The following is a 25,842-nucleotide window of genomic DNA, read 5'->3' on the forward strand; positions in this document are numbered from 1 at the left end:
TGATTTTGTATAGCACACTTGAATGAAATAAACCAACCATTAAATCAGACGAATATTCGCAAACAGTCTAAAGCTTAAAAAGCTATGTGCATTGAATCCATTTTCGTATTCATCACTACAGCAAACACTATAGTAACCTCTCTACGAATAAATTTATATAAATCTTCTGCGAACGTAACTCGATACATTGATAAATATTTGTTGTATAAACAAACAGAATAATTAAAATTAATTAGATAAAAATACAGCGAAAATACCCATAAAATTGGTGGTTAATTAGAAATGTATATATTTCAATTATTGATAATCCTTTACCACTAATAATCAGTAGTGATTTTGGTTTCTGGTTCCCAACACTACATATTACTATATCATGTTCCATTTTGTCTCTGGAAGTTAAGATGTATTTTGTTACATGTGGCGTGGAGGCAAGTCCCCCAAATACAATTATTTATTGAAGGTGGCTAACAATGGCAACAAGAAAACTTGGCACTTAAACTGTTACTTAGGAAGTAACACTTGTGCTTATTCTTACAATATGGCAGAAGGTATCCAGTAATCTGTTTTCTACACCTAACAACGACCTATCTGTCATTTCACATTCAACATCGTTCCTCTCTTTCTTCTGTGATCTACTTCTGAAAACTTGAAGCCCGCAAACATTCTTAATGTACAAGATGCTGTCAAGCATGTTTCACTTGCACTGAGCGAAACGGGAGTTCTGCATGTTGTATTATGTCAAAACACCTGAAACTGTTCACATGACAAAATATTGATGTTCGTTAAGCGTCAAGGAGCTTAATCACATGTCTGTCCATCATGCAGTCGAAATTAGTCTTCTGAGTGACTAATCACATCACTAATCATGTCTTACCAGGTGACCTTGACCTTCACACCAAAGGTACTTGACCTTTGCATTGAATAACCTTGCCCTTCGAAACACAAACCTTGATCTTCACACTTTTAACCTTAACCGACATTAACCTTGATCCACATGTTCAAAAAAGGAACGGGGTTCAACAACCATAGTTTCAAGCAGCTGTCCACACAAGAGTCAGATAACAATCACTTTTTCCACTGATAGCTTGCATGAAAACAACAAAACAGATTACATTTTCACTGCTGTAAAGCTCAAATATTCTGCTATTTCAAAGGTGTCCCATTGAGGGTATGTTCATGCCATGATTCCAATTATTATGCCTTTGGGCATTCACAAACCTAACCAATGTATGCGTTGTGATCCTAGTGGCCAAAACATTTGCTATTACCTTCCGTCCACAAAACAAAAATCATTTTCAGCAATTCTACAGTGTCTGAAGTATGTATGAACGGCTCATTATGATCACACTTCTCTAATGCTGCTATCTCAAAGCTGGGTGGGTATCAATGGTCTGTGTCAAAGTATAAGCAAGTCTAAGATTTGAACCTCATCACGTTGGGACAAAAAACAAAAAAAACAATCACAATAGAAGGCAAAGTTGGATATGGAAAGTAGGATTAACAAGGTGGACATGAGAAAGTTTGTTATAACATGAGGTGATTACAACAGTCCCCTGGTGTTTGTAACTGGAGTCGACAGCTCATTACCAGTTGATAAGAGGATAGTTCAGTGAATAATTAATGCCACGTCCTTTTCAAGATGGTGAACCTGCCCACCATCTCTGTGACATCACGAAGGCAACATGTCCTTCAATAACTGAATCATCAGCATCACAATAAACATAACCCAGGAGGTAAATCTACCCGATATATGATTTTACGTTCACTAGTATTCCTCCGGAATGTCCATACTGACCGATACAGTTCCTAGGCGATCTTTACATTTCCATGGAAATAACACATTTGTGGAATTCAGACATATCTCCCAGAAATCAACAGTTACTCTCGCCCTGATCTCCGCTTCCGGTGCGGAGTCTCTGCACCTCGTCCTCGAGCTGCATGATGCGCTTGTCCTTTAATCGTAGCTGCTCCTTCAGACTGTTCAGCTCCTCTTGCTGCCGGAAGTAGGCCTTCTTCAGCTGAAAACACAATGTTATGTGATTGGTTGACACAACTATCACTGTGACTGGCCAATGCAACTCTGGCTGTGATATTTGAAATGTCAGTTTATATGACCTTGATGGATTGGTCATTGAAATAATGACTGTGATTGGCTAATGTACCACCATACAGAATATAACCTTGACTCTGATTGGCTAATGAATACTGATTGTAACAGTTCATATCACACTGGATGAAAGACGTATTAAACTTTTGAAAATTTACAGAATGTTTACACCACTGACATTTACTCCATAAATGACATTAATTCAATAATTCAAAAAATGAAAAACATAAAATGAAAACTAAGAGATCACCAAACTGTGACTGAACTTAGAGACATCAAGACCTTTCAAGATTTTTACATAAAAGTACTATGAACTAAAAATATAATCAATGGTTTATTCAAACTTAGGGATGATCTCAACACTTTTGAAAGTATTTTCAATTCCAGTACATACGAAAGAACATGTCATTGTTTGATTCACTCCCAATATCCAACACTAGATATTTACAGTCCATTTGATTTAATTTGAGACACAAAATCTAATAAATTCAACAAAATCAAAGTTTGCACAGTCATAGTGAGAGACTAACTCTGATGATTTGTCTCATAATATTGGACACTCATATAAGAAACTGTTCTTCAATCATAATTTTGTTTGCACATTTCGCTATTTGTTACAAAGGTGGACAACTAGCTGGTAGAATATCCAGGTCTGCGAATTGTACGTGTGAAATTGAAATTCCACTGCACATGTTTGTTTACTTACCTGACAGCCCTTATTGTGACTGCGCAAGGTTTGATTTTGTTTCAGTCATTAGATTTTGTGTCAGTCAGCAACTGGTCTCAAATGAAATCCGACATACTGTACATAATAAAACCAAATACTCATTCTCATGCCCGTTAGTATATCACTCGGGTCATTATTTTTAAAAAGGTTTCATCCAGGTATTATCTAGCATCACAAAAAACATGTACATTTTAGTTGCAAGCTCATTAACTGGGCACTTGACTCTCAACAAACACTCATTTCCATACTCTGTACAAAATAGTCATTGCATATTTGACAGGATTTTGCACAGCTTTCATTTTCAACATACAAATGACTTCTCAAATAAGTGTCACAAATGTAAGAGTACAAGGAAATATTCCTGAAGTATCTTGCCTCAGCAATATCTCATGATGCTACGACACAGAGAACTATTAGTATCATGATGCCAGACAGTTAATCACACAGTCTGTCCACTTTAGGGCTTTGTATACACCATGATCCTCAATCAATCACATTACACAGGGCTAATATTTGATGTAGTTGCTATTTCTAACTACCCAGTCATGTCACAAAAATGGGTGTCACACATTGTACCCACCAACGCAAGTCCTTGGCATGACAAGCAAATGCTTAACCCCTACGCTACTTCACCAACCCCGAGCCAGAGGTAAACCAGGCAGCTAGTATTTTTTGTTGCTGCACTCAGCAATATCCCAGTTATACCACAGCAGTCTGTAAACATCAAACCTGGACAATCCAGTGATTGACATCATGAGCATTGATCTATGTGACTATGATGAAATGTGTCCACAAAGTCAGCGAACCTGACCACCAGATGCCGTTAGTCGTCTCTTACAACAAGAATAGTTGCTTTTCGTGGCCGGCATGGGTTGCGGAAGACCTGTTCTACTCCGAATCTTCATGGAGGTCAAATAAAGGACAATTTCTCAATATCAACCACAGCCTTCAGACATATTTACATCAATATCTAATATCTGGCAAGGCAGGGTCAGCACAAATCCATGGACCAGGTTGACTTCACATGTGCGAGTAAAACAAGCCGTAATTTAATTCCCTGACCAAACAATAACTACAACATATCAGCCCCATGTACTCTTCAGTGACGGAGGAGGGAAGTGAATACAAACCAGCAAAATACTGACATCTTCAAGACCGAGACAAATTACCTAACAACATTTTTCCATCAGAACTGGTGAAACATTCAGGCATTAAATACACTGATAATTGTTTTCCCATTCAACAACAACTTACCATTATTTTGATCAATGATATACTACCCAAAACTCCTGAGCAGCAATCGGTATGAATTAAAAAATTCCAACCAATAAGATTTCTCCCTGCAAATTTTTTACCAATGAGTGCGGGCGCTGCCATACATACCTCTATGTCATTGACAAAGTTATGGCCGTTATGGTCAGTCGGAGGGCTAGGGGAGATGGTGCTTGGCTGCATATGCCACACTTTTCTCACGTGGATTTTCTACAAGCCAGAGAAATAGAGAGCGATCGTTGCCATGGTGACAGACTCAAGCAAGCGACAGAACAGTGGGTGATGTAAAGGTTACAGTCGAGCAGAGATGTAAAACATTTGTGTAACATGAGTGCTACCATCTTCCTGAACAAGGGAAACTCCACTGAGATTTTTCTGATGTAAGTTGTTTTTTGGAATGTAGTTTTTTGAAAGGTAAACATTTTTGTGCAAGCTTGACCAGTTTCAGTACTTCTTCACAGATATTCATTCCCTAAATATCTGAAGGCTGGGGTGAGTGAGTCTAGTTTTATGGCACTTTCAGCAATATTTGAGACAGGGTACACAAGTGGGTTTCACACACTGTACCCATGAGAGGAACTGAGAAGAGAATAGGAAATTAACATAGAATATATGTCATTAATGTACTGCGCTTTTATAAGTGTTTTTATCCATTCATCTTCAAATGGCTCTGTGAGGAAGATTCTTTAAATAGTTTATTTTGGCTGTGTGCAAAACGAAGGCATGGGGCAGAGGACGGGTTTAGGAGGAAGATGAAAGGTTTCTTTGTTGCACACTCAGCAATATTCCAGCCATATGGCAGCAGTTTGTAATAATCTACTCTAGACCAGACAGTCCAGGATCAACAGCATGAGCATCGGTCTAGGCAATTAGGAACCTATGACATATGTCAACCCAGTCAGGAACACCTGATCCTGTTAGTCGCATGTATGTTCTGATTTGTCAAAGAAGTACTGAAATTGGCATACATCTTTAAAATTTCTCTTGGCCAAAACAATATCATAAACAGACTTCTTAGTAATGACATTAAAAGGTCAAAATGGAAACGGTATTTTATATTATATACTGAACAGCAAAAAATGAAATCTCATAAAAGCAAGCCTTCAAGTTTATGTCTTTAGTTTAAAAAATTGACAAGAAACCAGTGTTGCGTTTCTTTTGCACTATAGTATATTATATATACGACATATTTTAAATCTCTGCTGTGTGGGTCTGAGACAACGAGTCCATGCTACATTTACACACTACAACAAGTAACAGTGATTCTTGGTATCGCTCACAAACTGTCTCCGGGGGAGAAAAAAAAAATATTTAATTTCCCTTGGATATTTTCTTTTCAAATTCACTGATTTAACAAAATTTTCAGCATATGTAATATTTAACCAATGTTGTTAAATCTGAGGTGATATGATTTTTTCACAATTTCTTTTTTAAATTTGCAAAATATCCATGAATCCTTGAACCTAACATAATCATTGCCAATTTAAAAAAAAATTTAATTGTATTTGGATACTAAAATGCTGTAAAACTTAGAACAAAACTGCCATATGAAAATTGAGATAATCAATTATTGAAATCATCTAACTATAAATGATAAGACAATAAAAATTCTTTTGTATCATGATTAAAATTACCACACAAAGACAGTTTGTGAGAAAATACAATGTCAGCAATATCTACACTCATTACAAGATTAAATCCTAAATAACAAGAAAATAAAGCAAAAACATAAACAAAAGATTTACTCAAACTAAGCTGAAACAGAATGCATTAGAACCATATACACTGGACAAAATAAGTTAGGGATATTGGTTTTCTTATGACTGATATTTCTTCAGTGTGTCAGTGAATCAACAGATCATTATTCATAATTTCAATATTTACATACATCCCTGACTATTTTTGTCCAGTATACTTGTATATGTGCGTATGCATGTGTTTGTTAATTTAGATACATATATGAATATATTCATAGTAATTTAAACATCATCATTAATATGCTGATATAGATAAGCAGAAAGTCATATATGATATTGGTGTATACTAGAGCTATATAATAGCAAGGATATATTGATATACCTTAAGCATTTCAGTGTTAGTTTATTTTGCTGGCTAAAGATATTAACCACTAGTTCTTAAAAAAAAACACATGCTCAGAATACCTCTGAACAGACACCCTTCCCAAAATATATTGTGAGTTAACTAGTTTTCCCACGCAAAAACAAAAAGGGTACATCCAGCACCTAGGATTTGTCTATCTGTATGTTTATCAAACCTCCTCCTTGTTTTAAAAAAATATAAAAAATTCTGTCAAACTTGAAAAAGCTGAATTAGCCATAAGCTTGGAAACCTCTCAACTTTATCTGAGATGTTAGTGCCCATCATGGGGCCATGACGACCGCCGACTATTGTGGCAGTGGACGAATATATTAGGCTGATATTAGATCCAGTACACTTGAGACTATTGGGGCTCTATGTTATGTCATGCTGTAGGACGTCGCTAAGGGCGTGGCTATGGTTATAGCTATGACACATGCACTTACGTTGCTTTGTGACTGAGGGGAAGCCTCCCCAATGACTAGCTTAGCAAGACTGTTGTACGAGGATGTGGTTATTGTCGGGGAAGAATTGGACGAAAGGGGGCGTATTCTTCGCTGATATGCTTCATTTGTCCTCCATTCCATGACATCGGACTCTACACTGTCATTCACCGGCAAGGGAAATAACTCTAATCTGCTCACATCACTGTGTGGCTTGAAGGGAGATAACCCTTTCTAGAAAGCAGAAAGCAATGAGAGAATAGCCATTCAAAGCTTGAACAAGAGATCACTAAACTTGTGTTTATTCAAGACAATGAGATGACAGAATGATTTCTTTTTGACCTCATCTTAAAATATGATGTTGTGAGAAGATTAATCCCTATTTCATGCCTTCCAAAATGCACTATCCTTCAAAGACTTCTAAACTATTCCATGCCTTTTGTTAGCTGGGTTAACATGCCAGTGTCAGAATCATGCTGTCTCATTGCAAGTCACGTGCATAGTCAAAAAACAAGTTTGATACACTATTTTCCTGTTTTAACATTAGTTAACACTAATACGAAATGCCTTTGATATTGCAGATAAAATCTTTGTTTAATAAGTTTTATGTTACCGGACATTTTAAGTGAAAATACTGGGATGAACTAGTGATTGCGTGAGTATGGTTTTTAGATGCAAGCAGTTGAGACCAGACACCATAGGTATTCAGTGACAGTGAGTGGGTTTAATTATTTACAGCTTTCATCAATATTCCAGAAATATCACAGTCGCTGACACCAGAAACAGGCTTCACACATTGTACCCATAAATGGGGAGTCAGGCTGTGGTGTGGTGAGTAAACTGTTAACCACTAGGCTCATTAACAGGCTGGACAGACATCCTGTTAACAGAGCCCTAACTTTCAGATACCATGTTAATTTAATATGAATGTCCCATGTTTAATCCCTTGAGTGAGTGAGTATGCTTTCACGTTGCTTTTAGCAATATTCCAGCAATATCACGGAGGAGACACCAGAAATGGGATTCCTTGAATGCAATCCAGGATAACAAGAGGCATCTTTTAATGATGGTTGATAATCACTCTGCTGGGGACCAGACTGACCTTTTATTTTCTAACATTCTAGTGAGTGAGTGAGTGAGTTATGTTTTACGCTATGTGGCGGCGGTCTGTAAATAATTGAGTCTGGACCAGACAATCCAGTGATCAAACAAAATGAGCATCGATCTGCACAATTGGGAACCAATGACATGTGTCAACCAAGTCGACCCCCCGATCCTGTTAGTCGCCTCTTACGACGAGCATAGTCGCCTTTTGTGGAAAGCATGGGTTGCTGAAGGCCTATTCTACCCTGGGTAGACCTTCACGGGTCTCTAACATTCTAGCCACAGTTCTAAACCGAACCAGACAAGCTCCCTTGAACAAACATCTATGACAAAAGCAAAATTGTAATCAGCATGTGTGCACGAGGTCGAAATACTGACATATATGTGTCTGACCCATTTTGTGAAAGAGGGAGGGAGGGAGTGCCCCTGTTAGCAATATTCCAGCAATATAACAGTGTGGACACCAGAAATGGGCTTCACACATTTCACACACAAGGGGAATCAAACCAGGTTCCTTTGTGTGATGAGTGAATGCTTTAACCACTTGGCTACCCCACCCATCTTTTTGTGAATGACATTAGGCTTAATATTATGTGGGATAAGCTTGTTATTGCTGTTTTTTCCCACTGAGGTGTTCTGAAGGGAGATAATGCAGATTAAGATTTCTCTTCCTGCCATGCTAGTTTACAACTCATGGCAGCCATTTTAACCAGTGCCGTTTTTCACAGAAAATGTTTGGATAGTGAAACATTTGGTTTCTTGAAACAAGCGCAGGATGCAACAACGCAGTAGCGCTCCTTCCCTTTCAGATGACTAACAGAGACAAAGGAATGTATACTGTATCTTACTGTTTTTAATCTGAATTTTGAAGAATTTTGATATAGCAGTGTTTGTTTTAACTACTAATTGTTTACTAATGTTAGCATGGCTAACACAAACATGTTGTGGTCTTGAATCTCCTATTGTTGTCAGGAATGGTGGAGTAAGCTAACCATCTGTCTTTCTTTTCAGTGCACTCATTGTGATAAACAATTTAATATGACCAGACTAATTTTATTTCTTGTTTTATGGATTTTGTCATCAGAATAGCTAACAACAGGTGGGGAAAAAATTAATAAAACATACCAGTCAAAGTCACATTCCTTTCAAGTATAAGAGTACTTTATTTGTACCCACAAAACCCAACAACCTAAAACATTATTTTTTTGTAAGCTTACATTTTTGTCCAGTGATAACATTATGATTATATTTTTTGAGCGAGGCAGATTTATTCTATTTTTTTTCCTATTCTGGAAAAAATATGACCAGTGGATCCATGAAACAAAAATAAATTTGATCCGATTTAAAGAAGACAAAAACTTGACACTGAGCTAATGTATTTACAATTGTCATACTACAATAAAACCTCTAGTATCAACCATTGTATTTCTGGATTTTCTTGAAATGATTCTTTTAATGACTAGGAAACGACAAATGTGGGTAGTGTGTGAGTGAGTTTAGTTTTATGCTGCACTCAGCAATATTCCAGCTATATGGCGGTGGTCTGTAAATAAGCTTGACCACCCGATCCCATTAGTTGCCTCCTATCACAAGCATAGTCACCTTTTATGACAAGCACAGGTTGCTGAAGGCCTATTCTACCCCAGGACCTTCACGGGTTACAAATGTGGGTAGTTTTAATGAATGAACTAGGGAGACGATCATCTTCACATTATTACCTTGAGATGACTTCTAACATAATTGATCAAAGTGTTTTTGTTTTCCACAATATTCCAACGTTTTGATTATGGCCTGAAAATATGATAAAATGGCTGCTGAAGATGATAAAACTCAGGATAAGACGCGAGGAGGGATGATCAGAGATCATTTCAATAATGAGGTTGGCTTAAACATCTATTCCAGATGTTCAATGGTTGATGCTAGAGAACAGACAACACCATGACTCAATAGGTAACACTAGAGGCCAGATAACACCATGACTCAATGGCTGTCATGAGAGGCTAGATTACACCATGATTCAATGGCTGACACTACAGTCTACACAACAGCTAGACAACAGTCATGCAGGGTACAATATGCAGCAGTGCGACGTGTGCTGGGTCTAAAAGAACCTCTGACAACCCTGGCACTGTTAGTCTGTATTAGGAGTTCAGAGAGAGAGACATGGGTCTGTCAGGTTGTCCAAATGTCACACAGCCTGACCAACAGCAGTTGCATGACCACTAAGATACTTATTACAGATGTTCACTCAGATCACTTTGTGCAGGATGGCCCAGAGCCTTGATGAAAAAAGTGATCTCAGTGCTGCTGCCACCAATTCAGTCAACTAAACTTAAAACAGTACTTTGCTAAGATCAGTTTGTGCACAAAGGGACCCTAGCTTTCAAATCCTTCCAGACTTACTAAGTATTTCACTAAGGTATCTTTGTGCAATGTTGAACAAAGTGATCTTAGCACTATGTCCATCATATGTCCCATTAACACATGTAATATCTGGTATTACACTTTCTCAATATAGCACAGATTCTAGTACTTTTCCTAGGTGAACCTCATTCGGAATTCGAATCCACACTTTCCCAAAATATAACCCCACACTGAACATGTGTTAATCTTTGACCACTTTCTAAATGGTATTGTGTGTGCATAATTCCCTGTCTTCAATAGCTGAAGTACTAACATTGGTTTGTTTCCACTATTGCCTTTCCTAAACCCTTTGATTGACTGATGGATTGATTGATTGATTGATTGAGTCCAGATTTACGCTGCACTCAGCAATGTTCCAGGTATATGGCTACAGTCTGTAAATAACTGAGTCTAGACCACACAATCCAGTGATCAACATCATAAGCATCGATCTGTGCAAGTGGCTACCATTGACCTGTGTCAACCAAGTCAGCAAGCGTGACCAGCTGATCCCGTTCATTGACTGCTATGATGAATGAACAGACCTTAGATTGAGTGTTCATTAACCACTTGTGTTCATAAATGAGAAAATGAAATTTGTGAAATGTGCCTTCAAGTGACGTCTTCAACAATCGAGAGGAAACTATCGTCACTACTGAGTCCACTGTTGTCGTTACCCTCCATCAACAATAGCGTCCATGACTGTTTGTGTTCATAAATGACAAAAAAGACATGAAGTGGAATTTGTGAAGAGTGTCTACACATAATGTCCTTACCCTCAGGTTCACCTGTTCATGCAGAAGAAGAAATAATTCATCAATGCTTTAAACCACAGCTATGATGATTTGTGTTTGTTATTTCTTTGCTGACTGAGCGGCTCAGCAATATTCCAGCTATACAACTGCAGTCTGCAGATAATCCAGTCTGAACCAGACAATCCAGCGATCAACAGCATGAGCATTTGGGATACAATGACATGTGTCAACCTTGTCAGTGAGCCAGACCATCCAAACCCATTAGTTGCTTCTGACAGCAAGCAGGAGTTGCTATAGATCAGTTCTAAACCGAATCTTTGCAAACAAGTGTGTCGTATGTTGATCTGATGTGCAAATGTTTCAGTTAGATTATGGCATACCACACCAATGACTGTCCTTGCCACAAGACTGCTGCATTACAGATCTGTTGCAAGCAGGGCCCAGAGTGCCATTGTAAACTGTGATCTTAGTGCTAAGATGGTTGTAAATCCCATATATATCAAAACAGACTTACAACAATCTTAGCGCTAAGTTTGCACTATATGCCAGCACTCTGATGAACCAACTGTTCTAGCGACAAAATGATCAAAACTCCAATGCTTAAACACACACTTACGATAGTTTAGATGCTAAGATCGAAGATAATGTGATAATGTAAAAGAATGTTGTTTTGACTCATTGACCCATAAGACCAATTCTCTTTGGGAAGCTGTAACAAGCAAGAGAAATATTTGGACCCATGCCCAGAAATCAGTCGAGGACAACAAAGAGAATTATTTTCACGGAAATAATTTCAAAAAATTAGTAATCTACTTTACCAAACCACATCTTATTATTCACAACACCAAAATGAAAAATCTAATTAATATAACTGCTTACAGTTTCGAAACTCATCTGTATTGATGATTACTAATTAATATCAGTTACGTCTTTAACTTCAAAAAATGAAAAGTTCATATTTGGTGAAAAAAAAACATTCAGAAAGAAGGTGATGTTTGGTAACATTTGGCATGATTCTACCATGATCTACATAAAACTACATTTATAGTAAATCATTAAACAGCCAAACACTAAATGACATTATGACACACATAAATTAATTGTCTTCAGAATATAACAGCCGATAAGAATGAAATGTATTGATGGTTCTGTTGACGTACATCGTTAATCTGACATTGTCCCTTGCACAGGAAATTGTTGGATTAACGAGGATGTAGGATTATTGAATTCTGATTACAGAGAAAACAGGACAATCAACAGGTATTTGAGATATACGAATCTGAATTAACCATTTCCAACCAAACCATCATAGAAAAAAGACAAATATCTACATTCCATAAATAGCTAAGTATATTCTGACTCAATGGCTTTCAACATGTCAGCAACCGTAGAAAACATAGAATAATCTTCAGCCAATCAGTGGAGGAGAAATAATGTTAATGCAAATTAGACTCACTAAAATTGGATCATACTCCCTCTGCACGAACATCAAACAAACCTATCATAAGATAAAGATCTGAGCAATGTTCCACCCCCCAATATCATGGGGAGGGGGACACCAGAAATCGGTTTCACACACAAAGTTATTTAACTCAAGTTTTTGGCATGATGATAACAAGTACACCACTCCACCTACCAATTAGATCAATAATTTTGAAAACTTACATCAAGCCTTTAAATGTTTCAGTAAAGAAGAGAATGTTTTTTTATCAGTATCTCCAAAAATGAACGTAAAGGTTAGTTTCCAATGAAAATGATAAAGGCCATGAATTGAAACAGTTACAGAATTGTCAAACACCCTGCCATTTCTCAGCACTATAGTATCTGAAAAAAATAGAGTCTGCTGGATTTATCACATCTGAGCTAAGGATCAGGGCCAAGATTTTCGAAACATTCTTCGCACTAATGTAGTTGAAAGTGCCACACATTAACATATGACTATCTCAGAGCTAAGAGAGTTTCGAGTGTCTAGGCACTGATTATCAGCGATTGAACACAGTCCTGCTCTGATTGACTGAGACGATCTAGGTCTTCTTCAATACAGGATGACATCATGCTTGAATATTTGTATTTACTTGGGTTATTTACTACAGCAAGTAAACAGAAAATTCTCACTTTCTGGAAACTACTTGAAAACTAGAAAACAAATGATAAATATACAATGATCCATTGATAAAACATTTGCTTGCTGTTCAAAGCCACAATGTCACGCTTTTTCGACAATATTTTGGCCTATACGTATTGCAGAACATGTACTCACTATATCTTCCTAATGACACATCGATACAAGTATGGTGTGATAGTGTGCCTTTAATGGCATAATGAGCATTGTTCCAGCCATAGGATAGCGGCCTGTATATAGTCAAGTTCAGACAAGACAAACAAGTGGTTGATGTTATGAACACAACCAAGATACATACTACCAATCTGTCACTCACCCTGACCAACCATTAAATTGCTAGATACAACAAGCACAGGTTTCAGGTGATTAATTCTCAGATTCCCCTTGAGTTAGTAAGGTTTTATCAATATTCCGAATATCACGGCCGGGGACAACAGAAATGGACTTCACTCATCGTATCCACTGGAGAATCAAACCTGGGTCTTCTTGTGATGAGTGAAGGCTTTAATCTACCTCATCAACCCAGAAACCATGTGTGAGAGGGTACAGCGAAACGCAGACTGCTGACGTTCATTAAAAAAAGTAATCATAGCACTAAAACTGTTATTTGTCTATTTTAAATTGGGCAGATACTATAGAAAGGATTGAGGGATCTTCCGGATATACGTGTAAGGTGTCTCTTAAGACAAGCACTGAGTGAGTGAGTTTAGTTTTACGCCACACTCGGCAATATTCCAGCTATATTGCGGCAGTCATTAAATAATCCAGTCTGGACCAGACAATCCAGTGATCAACAACATGAGCATCGATCTGCACGATTGGGAACCGATGACATGTGTCAAGCAAGTCAGCAAGCCTGACCATCCAATCCCGTTAGTTGCCTCTTACAACAAGCATGGGTTGCTGAAGGCGTCCAAGACAGCCACTGAAAATGGGACAGTGTTTCAAAGACTTAGAGACACTAATACAAAACCAAACAAATAGCAAAACTAACATTCAGTCTGAAACTCCAGCAATTATTCTGAAGCCTGTGTCTCGCTTCTCTGGCCAAGTAACAACCAAATTCAGTCTTACGCCCACAATGATCCTAAATACATGAAGAACAATCACTTAATGTAAGTCAGGACTTCCAGTGAATTTCTTTGATACCAGTAACATTGTCTCACCTCTGAGTCTGTGCTTGGCAAGCCGTTGGGCGTCGTCGTACTTGCAGGCACCGTGGGCGACACTGGTGACCACACCCTTTTCTGGTAATGTGAGTTCTGGTCAGCGGAGCCTGACTGGGGTGTGGTGTTATTGTTGTTGTTATTGTTGTTTGTTGATTGTTCAAACATTGCTCGCTTCTGACTTAAAGAATGAGCAGTTTCCCTGGCAACACAAATGAGAAAAAATAACAGAACATAATAATATGATAAATATGTGTAAATTTTCATTTAAGCAATCAATGCATACAACTTAGTTATTCGAGATCAGAAGATTTATATACTGAAAGGCAAAAGAAATGATATACTGGAAATAACATTTAAGTATCAATGGAGTATTTGAACCTAATGTTTGGTAAAATACACTAGAAGTCAAGTTTGAGGAAAACATGAATCGTAGTCATAGAGTCTGTTTTGCCCAATTGTTTGAAATGAGGTTAGAAATGTATTTATTGGTGGAAACGGAAGAGTTTGCACTAGCTCGATATGCATTTGCATCATGCATGAATTCATACATAGTTTGCTGGCTTGAATTGTTTACTTGTTATTTTAACACAGAAGCTCTGGCTAGGTCAACAAAAGATCAACGATAACTAGTCACTGGACGACTACACAATCTCCAGCCATGTTTCTTTTGCCTTTCAGTATATTTACTCTCTTTAATACTATTCAATACTAATACTTTTTAGTCTCTCGGTAATTTTTTCATATTCAAGTTTGCTCAGTTTGAACTGCAAAGGAGCCTAGATTGCATGGGTAGTGTTTGTCCTGGACGTGAAAATTTAGGTGTTATCATAAATCCCTGGTGTCATCAGAGGGAGTCATGGACATGTTTTTGGCAGTCAACTTCAGTATGGCACCTTCATCAAGACATTAGCTGTGATTGTTATGACAAAAACAAGGTAGAGCTGGTTAGATATTTAATCAGCACTGAGTAGTCAACTGGCAAACAATAAAATAAGTAGTCTTAAACAAATTACAAGTTCTGATTATCTGAACTTTGGGCTTTGGGCGTCAACAATGACACAAGCTTTTAAATTCGCTGTGTATACGAGATAATTTGTGTGGCAAATACATAGATTTTCTGCATCAGGGCAAACACTGACGGGAGATTCATAAACTGCGGAACATACAGACTTGCTTCATTTAGGGCTGCGTGGAAGGGAAAACAATATCCTTCCTGGACAGTGTAAAATACAAACTTTTAAGGGAAACAGTATGTGATTACAACTGGCTAAAATCAGGATCTATCAACACAACAGACTCTGCCAGATATTTTTTACCAATAATACACCAGAGCAGAATCTGGGCCAGACAAAGAAATTAAAGATTTTGGAATGGCAAACATATGTTGCAGGTAAAACCCCCATGGCTTGAACTCACTCTATCGTAACAATGTCTTCATTTACGCTCAGGCGTTTGATGTTTTTAAGAGACGCTGGCTCAGCTGCCGGAACGTTATTTGGGACAGTTGAGGAGGCAATCGTGTTGGCACGTTTCATAGGTCGATTGCTTCCACCTTGGCGCGTGACGGCTGTGTAGGTTGTTATCACGGGGTTGGCCTGCATAGCGCCGTCCTGGAACACAAACACTCGCCCACTGTAGTACTTTGAGATGTAATGTTTACCTTTAATTAAAAACCAAGGCTGTCACACGTCATGGGTATTAATCTTAACAGAATGGTAATAAATCGACCTGGGTCCCGTTTCACAAAACTCTCGTAAGCCTAAGATCTCGTAACTTTTCTCGTAGCATTCGCATCTCCTATGCTACAGTATAGGAGGCACAATGGCTACGAGAAAACTTACGAGATCTTAGGCTTACGAGAGTTTTGTGAAACGGGGCCCTGCATGATCGTGGATGATAGTGCAAACATTTGTATTCCCTAAAAGGTTTGCATAGATATACATCTGATACTAATACTAGACAAAAGATTATCATTTTGTGTTAAATTCCTGAAACAAGCATAAAAAAAATGAGTATATTCATGCCATTGTTTATCATATTTGTTGATGGAATTTGTATTCAAGCTAATAGAATAATATAAACATGTCAGCTTCAATTAGAGTGAGTGAGTGAGTATAAATTGTCTTATGCCATTTTCAGTAATAGTTCAGCGTCACAAAGGACCATCCAGTCCCATTAGTCGCCTCTTACGACAAGGATGGGCTGCTAAAGACCATTTCTAACCTTGGGTGCTGTTCCACTAACCAATCTTAGGCTGATCGTAGCTGGTCCTGATCTTACTTTCGTGCGAGAGATAGAAAAGTGAGGCACAAGTTATCAATCCTTTGCAAAATCTAGCAGACGCTGGAAGTCGTTTTGTATCTTGCAACAATTACATCATCTGATAATGTGTCGTAGAATCTGTGAGTGGTCTTGAAAAGCATGCTTGCTGTGTAATGTTTGCTCCTCTTCACACACAAATATGAAAGCCGCCATTTTGGATCCTAATTTGGTCATGAGCAACTTAGATATTCGATCTTAAATTTACGATTGGCTTGGGTAAGATCCGTTAGCGGAATGGCATGCCGAATGTAACGTCATGCTAAGATTGGCTTGGGTAAGATCTGTTAGTGGAATGGCATGCCGAATGTAACGTCATGCTAAGATTGGCTTGGGTAAGATCTGTTAGCGGAATGGCATCCCGAATGTAACGTCATGCTAAGATTGGCTTGGGTAAGATCTGTTAGCAGAATGGCATCCCTAACGTAATGTCATGCTAAGATTGGCTTGGGTAAGATCTGTTAGCGGAATGGCATCCCGAATGTAACGTCATGCTAAGATTGGCTTGGGTAAGATCTGTTAGCGGAATGGCATGCCTAACGTAATGTCATGCTAAGATTGGGATTTTAGGGGTTTATGCTTGGCTTGGCTTAGATCTGAGTTAAGATCGGTTAGTGGAATGGCACCCAGATCGTCAAAGGTCCTGATGTCAGAAGAAAGACTTCAACAATCTCAACTGTGATGTGTAAACATCTCTAGCTGATAATAAGAACAATACTCAGGGTGAAGTCAATGTTCAAACCCATCAATTTTAGATCCTGGGATCCTGGGATGTGTAAGGGACACAACTCTGCATGGTAAACTGACATGGTTGGGAAATATTTCAATGGTTTTGCTGCATGGAAAAACAATATATAGATGGTTAGGCTTCTTGAACAAAATATATATGGCTTTGCTTCATGCAAGTATGACAGATGATCAGCGGTAATAATGCCATGCTGTGAGCAGATGCATTGTGGGAGATTGCTACATGACTGCACCGTCACCATGCTACTGACTATGTGACAACTACTCATATACTAGCTTTTCTACCGAGTATTTATATGTTGTAAATAATGTTAAAATAGATTAGCATGCCTCTCAATGATAATAGGGTTTACATATGTTCATGAGTACACTATAGCATATAGACAAACAAAATTTAAAAAATAAGTTTAGGACTAATTGGAGGATATGGGAAACCTTTTTCACCAGTCCTGTTTGTAGCTAGCTCTTTAACAGACATTTTATCACTTTCATTCAATTCCAGTTTAGAGTAAATTTGAATCACTGAGATGTGGTTAATTACAATGTTTTTAAATCACCGTCCAATGCCACTAGTCAGTGACTAACATCCTCACTGGATAGTCCCTTGTCCTCAGAGTGAGTGAGTGAGTGAGTGAATTGGGTTTTGTGCTGCTTTTAGCAACATTCCAGCAATATCATCACGAGGGATACCAGAAATGGGCTTCACAGTCCAAAGGTTAGTGGGAAATGCTCCTAGGAAAAATGTTTCAGGGGAGTTGTTGGGTGCACAGATCCCCTCTGCATCCACCACTCTAGTTTATACACTAGTTGTGACTGTGGCTATTTGAACCATTGCATTTGCTTCGCATAGATAGTCCCCAGTGTTGCCAAAGTATTGAAATGTTGCCAACTATTGCAACAGCATAATGACAGCACTTAACCAAGGACTGATATTTCTAATAATCAGTATGACAGTGATATTGCTGATAATCTCAAGACGGCCATTCTCCACCCTGTTCCTGCTCAAACCAAGGGAGGTAACTCTAATCTGAAATTGTGGCTCCTTGTTGATAAGAGATTCTTTTGTTTTGTTTGTTTAATGCCACACTCAGCAATGTTCCAGCCATAGCACAAGCAGGTTTGAAATGAACGTAACATACACACTGTTTTCGTCGAATTACAACTATTGATTGTCAAGCATACTATCGATAACACTACTGACATTTTTAACTTCTATCACTGAAGAACTTGTCTTCTCTATTTTTTGACTTTCCATGTTCAGCTGACTCTCTCTGTCTGCTGTATATATACTGAAGAAAAAAAATAAGGCATCACATGAAAGGATAAGTGTCCTCTTACTTTTACAATTGTACAGTTGTACAATTGCTCCCATGTGATCCCTTATCCCCCCCCCCCCATTGGTAGAGTTTTAACTATTTTTCCCTTATAGTAATGCATTGCCATGAGTGGGTATTATTATCATTAAAATAGTTTTATCATAAGTTGAACAAAAGTTTGACGAATGTATTTGATTTACAACAGAGGAGAAGACGACTGGCGGATTAGTGTTTTGGAAAGTAGCATTTTGACAAGTTCAATGGCAATATTTGAGTAAAGGTAGTTCATATTCTAGCACACCTGTACAGGAACCCACACATGCAAAACTAATTTAGGACGGCACTTCTACAAGTGGGAGAGAGATCGTCATGCTCAATCATCAACCACCATTATCCAAATGGAGATTGTGATGATGAGAAATCTACAGCTATAGAGAAACTGTTTCAGGAAGATAGTATAAGGAGTATAAGTATAGTATAAGTATAGTATAAGTATAGTATGAAGAGATGATACGAGGCTTGGAGGTAAATTGTAAGCACATCCCATGTGATAAAAAGGAAGAAGAGCAGCAATATAAGGCAGAGAGAAGACAGTTTGTAGGAAATAACAAACGTGGATTGACCAACTAATGTCTCAGATTACCCCACAGTTTGTTGTCCATTCTACCATGGTCAAGTGAGTTCGGTTTTTAAACTGCTTTGAGCCAAATTCCCACAATATCATGGCAGGGAACACCAGAAATGGGCTTCACACATTGTACCCATGTGGGGAATCAAACCTAGGTCTTTGGCATGTGGTGCGAATGCCTTAACCACTATGCTACCCCAAATCTCTCCATTCTACCGGAAGGATGATAGTTTTTTTAAATCTGATATGGTTGATGAGCAATGATCACTTCTGACCGCATCAACGCACTGAACATGTGTACAAGAAAAGACAGTCTCTATTAAAACACATTTTAGCCACGACATAATTGAGACAAACATAAAGTCTTCATAAATTTGGTGTTCGTTACTCTTTGATGAAACACATCTCAAAGCATGAGGTTTCAATATAACATGCCCAATACATGGTGAACTATCAAAGCAGGGCAGGCTTATCTCCCAGTTTCAAACTACAGTGCTAGACATTACTGTTATTATCTCCCAGTTTCAAACTACAGTGTTAGACATTCCTGTTATTATCTCCCAGTTTCAAACTACAGTGTTGGACATTACTGTTATTATCTCCCAGTTTCAAACTACAGTGTTGGACATTACTGTTATTATCTCCCAGTTTCAAACTACAGTGTTGGACATTACTGTTATTATCTCCCAGTTTCAAACTACAGTGTTAGACATTACTGTTATTATCTCCCAGTTTCAAACTACAGTGTTAGACATTACTGTTATTATCTCCCAGTTTCAAACTACAGTGTTGGACATTACTGTTATTATCTCCCAGTTTCAAACTACAGTGTTGGACATTACTGTTATTATCTCCCAGTTTCAAACTACAGTGTTGGACATTACTGTTATTATCTCCCAGTTTCAAACTACAGTGTTGGATATTACTGTTATTATCTCCCAGTTTCAAACTACAGTGCTAGACATTACTGTTATTATCTCCCAGTTTCAAACTACAGTGCTAGACATTCCTGTTATTATCTCCCAGTTTCAAACTACAGTGCTAGACATTACTGTTATTATCTCCCAGTTTCAAACTACAGTGCTAGACATTCCTGTTATTATCTCCCAGTTTCAAACTACAGTGTTGGACATTCCTGTTATTATCTCCCAGTTTCAAACTACAGTGCTAGACATTCCTGTTATTATCTCCCAGTTTCAAACTACAGTGCTAGACATTACTGTTATTATCTCCCAGTTTCAAACTACAGTGTTGGACATTACTGTTATTATCTCCCAGTTTCAAACTACAGTGTTGGACATTACTGTTATTATCTCCCAGTTTCAAACTACAGTGCTAGACATTCCTGTTATTATCTCCCAGTTTCAAACTACAGTGCTAGACATTCCTGTTATTATCTCCCAGTTTCAAACTACAGTGCTAGACATTCCTGTTATTATCTCCCAGTTTCAAACTACAGTGTTAGATATTACTGTTATTATCTCCCAGTTTCAAACTACAGTGTTAGACATTCCTGTTATTATCTCCCAGTTTCAAACTACAGTGTTGGACATTACTGTTATTATCTCCCAGTTTCAAACTACAGTGTTGGACATTACTGTTATTATCTCCCAGTTTCAAACTACAGTGCTAGACATTACTGTTATTATCTCCCAGTTTCAAACTACAGTGCTAGACATTCCTGTTATTATCTCCCAGTTTCAAACTACAGTGTTAGATATTACTGTTATTATCTCCCAGTTTCAAACTACAGTGTTAGACATTCCTGTTATTATCTCCCAGTTTCAAACTACAGTGTTGGACATTACTGTTATTATCTCCCAGTTTCAAACTACAGTGTTAGATATTACTGTTATTATCTCCCAGTTTCAAACTACAGTGTTAGACATTCCTGTTATTATCTCCCAGGTTCAAACTACAGTGTTGGACATTACTGTTATTATCTCCCAGTTTCAAACTACAGTGTTGGACATTACTGTTATTATCTCCCAGTTTCAAACTACAGTGTTGGACATTACTGTTATTATCTCCCAGTTTCAAACTACAGTGTTGGACATTACTGTTATTATCTCCCAGTTTCAAACTACAGTGCTAGACATTCCTGTTATTATCTCCCAGTTTCAAACTACAGTGCTAGACATTCCTGTTATTATCTCCCAGTTTCAAACTACAGTGTTAGACATTCCTGTTATTATCCAGCTAGCTACTCCGCAACTGGAAATGGGAAGTCTGTTGCCATTTTATATTGGGAACAAAACAGGCACTTGAGTTGTGAAATACATAGTACATAGCTCCAGATAACGTTTCAAGCAATTGGGTATTTCCTTCCATGTTTGTTTAAGTATGAGTAGTTGCATTTTTAGGTGTAACTAGCATTTTGTATACTTCCAGTAATTAAAAGAAACTGAGTACCTTTACACTGGGTTTCTTATCCTTGTTAGGTACTTAACTCTTCTAAATACATAAATAAAAATGCATCGAAATGTTTTTAGCAATTGTCATTGCGTCAAACATTTGGCAGCCATTTCTAAGTACATTTCATTGTTAAAATATATACTAGACCATTATGTCTTGATTTAACACACAAAATAGCAAGAAACATACTATACAAAGTTTAAATGATGTTTCATTATTTAAATACTGATTAGTCTCTCAAGCCCATCAATAATCTCTGATGTTAGTGAGATTGATCACTTGACCAATTATTTGATTATATGTCTTGATTTTACAAACCTAACAATAAGAAACTTACTTTCCAAAGGTTAATATTGATTAATATTGATTAATATTGATTAATATTGATTCGTCTCCTGAGCACATTGACAATCCCTCATGTAAACAAGGTCGACCGATCAAGTGATCAATTATTCAATCAGTCACTCTAGAACTGCAAGTGGGTCATGTTTAACCTGTATGGTATAGGGATCACACAACTCTCTGATGCACGGGTGCATCATCGGCAAGCTTTGTATGATACGATACTTGATTCAAGTGATTTCATATCGATTTGGGCTTTGTATGATACGATACGTGATTCAAGTGATTTCATATCGATTTGGGCTTTGTATGATACGATACGTGATTCAAGTGATTTCATATTGATTTGGGGTTTTTTTTCATTTATTGATTACTATCTCGAGTCTTAACACATTTGTCTTGTATTTTTAACACAAAACAACAAACAGGACTTTGAGAGTGAGTGGCTTGTACTTGGCTAATGGGTAGTCACCCCGTCTCTAATAATCTCTACCTATAACAGGAAATTATGCGATTACGTGTTTTCAGGTTTTCAGTGAAACATGGTTCAAACATCAGACAACTTCCCATTAAGGCAACAGCTGCTTGTTACGCACAAAATGTCGAAAATGCTGTATCGCTATATGTGTCGCATCGTGACCTCAATATCGAGATACGTATCGTATGTTTAGGCACCTGTATCGTGACACACCCGGTATGGGACTCATGCTATGACAACAAACTGTGACCAGAGCAACGGGATGTCGAGAATACATATCTCAAGATCAGTTAATACAGCTGAAAATGAAGAATTTTCCGTGCAGTATCTCCAGGAATGTTACTGTTGTGTGCTAAAGATATCGGTGCAGGTGGGTGATATTAATATGGACAGTATTAAGAGGTGAATGGGTTGAAAGAATCAAACACCGAGAACACTGAAGTACACAACCCTGGAATATCAAAATCGAACAAACGGGGGAATATTCAAATATACCAAATGTTGGTATATGCTAATATATCAAACATTGGAATATCAAAACAAACCCAATATTAGAATATAAAAATAATATACAAAAGTCAAAAAATGAATTTTTGAAAAGACATATATAATATATAACTAAGTTTATTATAGAATACACAGCATAATATTTTTTCAGTATAATACTAAAAAATATTTACGGAACAAAGCATTAAGGATATGCTATTAATGAGAAAAGATACATATCAGCAGAAATGCTGATTCCATTTTTTTCATCTCGTCCTTTAGCTGTTTAAAATGAGTCATTTTGGGCGAATTCATAGGTTTCAATATCCTTACCAGTTTATCAGTTTTCAGCATTCATGAAATAGCTTGCTGAGTCAGCAAAAAAAGAAATACATCTGTCTCACTTCAGATCGTCTTGCACACTAAAACTATACACCAATCTGGATATTGAAAATCCACACATTTCTCATTGGTGAAAAAAAACCCCAAAACAACCTCCCCCCAGCAATGAGCATAACCGGATTTTGTCCCAATACCGCAATTTGTCCCTAAACATGGATGATTAAGTGTGCTACCCAGCCCTTAACAAGGATAAGAAAGTTACCTGTCGTTGTACGGGCCTAGACGTTGACACTTTTGGTGTATTTGTAACTGTGCCGTCCTGATGAACCAAACAAACAGAGTGAGACGCGCAGACAGAGAGACACAGAGACGCAGGGAGAGAGAGAGAGAGAGTGAAAGACTAAATGACACGCATGCAAAACTCAAAGTTGACAAAGCATATAAATGGTCAAGTTTAATGTTTGGAGAAAGAGTTAAATTTTATGCTGCTTTTGGCAACATTTCAGCAATATTACAACAGTGAACCCAAAACTATGCCTTACACATTGTACCCTTGTTGGGAATCGAACATGGGTCTTCACTGAGATGGCAAACGCTTTAACCACTAGGCTACCCTGCCACCCCAGAATCCAAAGGAGAGAAGGTATGATGAAACACAGACAGTTGAAGTTCATTTCACATTACCCAAAATAGGCTTTACACATTGTACACATTTAGAATTGAACCTGGGTCTTTGGCTTGACAAGTGAATGCTTTAACCACTTGGCCAGCACACTGCTCCTTTTAATGTTTGGCTTCGGTAAAACATGGTAATACGTTAAAATCAGACCTTGTTCATCCTGAAACCATCGGATTGATTAAGACACGACAAGTAACTTCTGTTGGAAGAGAACGATTTACACAAGGACTTCAACTCTGTACAGCGAACAATTGAGACAATCAGGAATTATCAACCCAAGCATGGAGGCAGTACTGCCAAAAAGAACTCTGGGCCTCCTTTCACGAAGCAATCTTTACAAAGGTTAACCTTAACTCCCATTATTTAACATTGAACTAAGGTGAAAGGAGGAGGCAACCTTTACTGAGGTTAACCGTAACTAGAAATTGTTTAACACTGCACTGAGGTTTCCTAGGTTTAAGGTAACCTTAGTGCAATGTTAAAGAATGTGAGCTAAGGTTAACCTTAGTAAAGGTTGCTTTGTGAAAGGAGCCCCTATCTATGACCATAAAATGCTTTGTCAACATTAAAGAATGGATGAAAGTAGTGTCACACATGTCTCACACGTAGCTGAAACAATGAAACATGGCAATGAAACACAGCAATGAAATGAAACACTGAAACAAAGCTCTAAATCCCTCACCATGTTAATTCAAACACAGCAAAACAAATCCCGAAACTCAAAATTTCAAAATAAAACAAAAACAGTCTACAGGAAACTAGCATCACATTAACACCATGCACTGTCAGCTATATGGTAAACTAACTAAAACAAACATGCTGACATGCTGGCAGAATGTCAACTGCTTCTTTAATGAAAAACATTTGTAAGACTCAAAAAATAAAAAGCTAATAAAAGGCACAAAATTTCAAAATGAGACGTCACGAATGTTCATAAAATCACATCTTTGTTACATCTAAAATAAAGGAACAGAATCATTCAAGCATAACCTACATGCATTACATGAACTGAGTGAGTGAGGGAGTTAGTTTATACACCACTTTTAACAATATTCCAGCAATATAACAGACGGGGGCTCCAGAAATGGGATTCACATGTTGTACCCAAGGGGGGAATCAAACCCTGATCTTCGGTGTGACGTGTGAACACTCTAACCATGTGGCTTTCACCCCACCCTTTCCTTGATTTGAAACCCAGATCTGAGTACTGAGCCCCACATCTGAGTACTGAACCCCAGGTCTGAGTAAGATAGAACATGGTTTGGGCTTATGTTAGTATAATCAGTTGCACATCTTGTCTGAGGGGATTGAACTGATATGCATATTAGAGGAATAGAACCGGGTCATGCTTGAGATGAGGGAATGCAGATTAGCCTAACACAAGAGAAGGAGTTTCTTCTGTTGGGACACATTCTAGTGGGGAATTCTCGTTGGAGACACGCACTGTGTACTGGGGACCTATTCTGGGATGTCCTTTCTGAGACAAGACCAGGTCACTGAGGACGTATTCTAATCTGGAATTCTCATGGGAGACAAGCATGGCGTACTGGGGATCTATCCTAGTGCAGAATTCTCTTAAGAGACAAGCATGGAGTACTGGGACAAGGACTATCATTGATACATAATTCTCAACTGAGTACACAATCATGTCTCGTCTATTTACAATTACTTCCATGCACATTGCAAGAGGAAGGGACAAAATGATAAGGAGAAACAGAAAGAATTCTTCTAAAACGTTATTAAATAATAAACCAAATCAGTGGAAATATTCACACATTATAGTTTTTTACTGTAAGTGGAAACTTCTGGTGAGGGATATGCTTCATATCACTGATTCCATGAAAGAACAAAACAGTACCAAAAATAATTCACATGAAAACATAAGAACAAC

At 37.8% G+C, this 25,842-nt stretch overlaps 1 protein-coding gene across 5 annotated transcripts in view; it reads right to left on the minus strand.

The window, feature by feature from the left end:
- Positions 1-406: 406 nt before the first annotated feature.
- The window catches only part of LOC137259219 (coronin-2B-like), a 93,051-nt gene continuing 67,615 nt past the window's right edge, over positions 407-25,842 (minus strand). Inside the window, exons 12-16 of one of the 5 annotated variants that reach the window (XM_067796829.1) lie at positions 23,535-23,591; positions 15,616-15,809; positions 14,197-14,398; positions 4,218-4,316; positions 1,479-2,018 (exon numbers count right to left, since the gene is read on the minus strand). In XM_067796829.1, coding sequence (XP_067652930.1) covers positions 1,872-2,018; positions 4,218-4,316; positions 14,197-14,398; positions 15,616-15,809; positions 23,535-23,591 — 699 coding nt within the window. In that variant the 3' untranslated portion in view covers positions 1,479-1,871. Of the gene's footprint in view, positions 2,019-4,217; positions 4,317-14,196; positions 14,399-15,615; positions 15,810-23,534; positions 23,592-25,842 lie in introns of all 5 variants that reach the window. The other 4 variants (XM_067796828.1, XM_067796830.1, XM_067796832.1 and 1 more) reach the window with 4 other exon arrangements.

Source organism: Haliotis asinina, chromosome 13 (genome assembly GCF_037392515.1).
Source record: "Haliotis asinina isolate JCU_RB_2024 chromosome 13, JCU_Hal_asi_v2, whole genome shotgun sequence".
Classification (NCBI taxonomy): Eukaryota; Metazoa; Mollusca; class Gastropoda; order Lepetellida; family Haliotidae; genus Haliotis; species Haliotis asinina.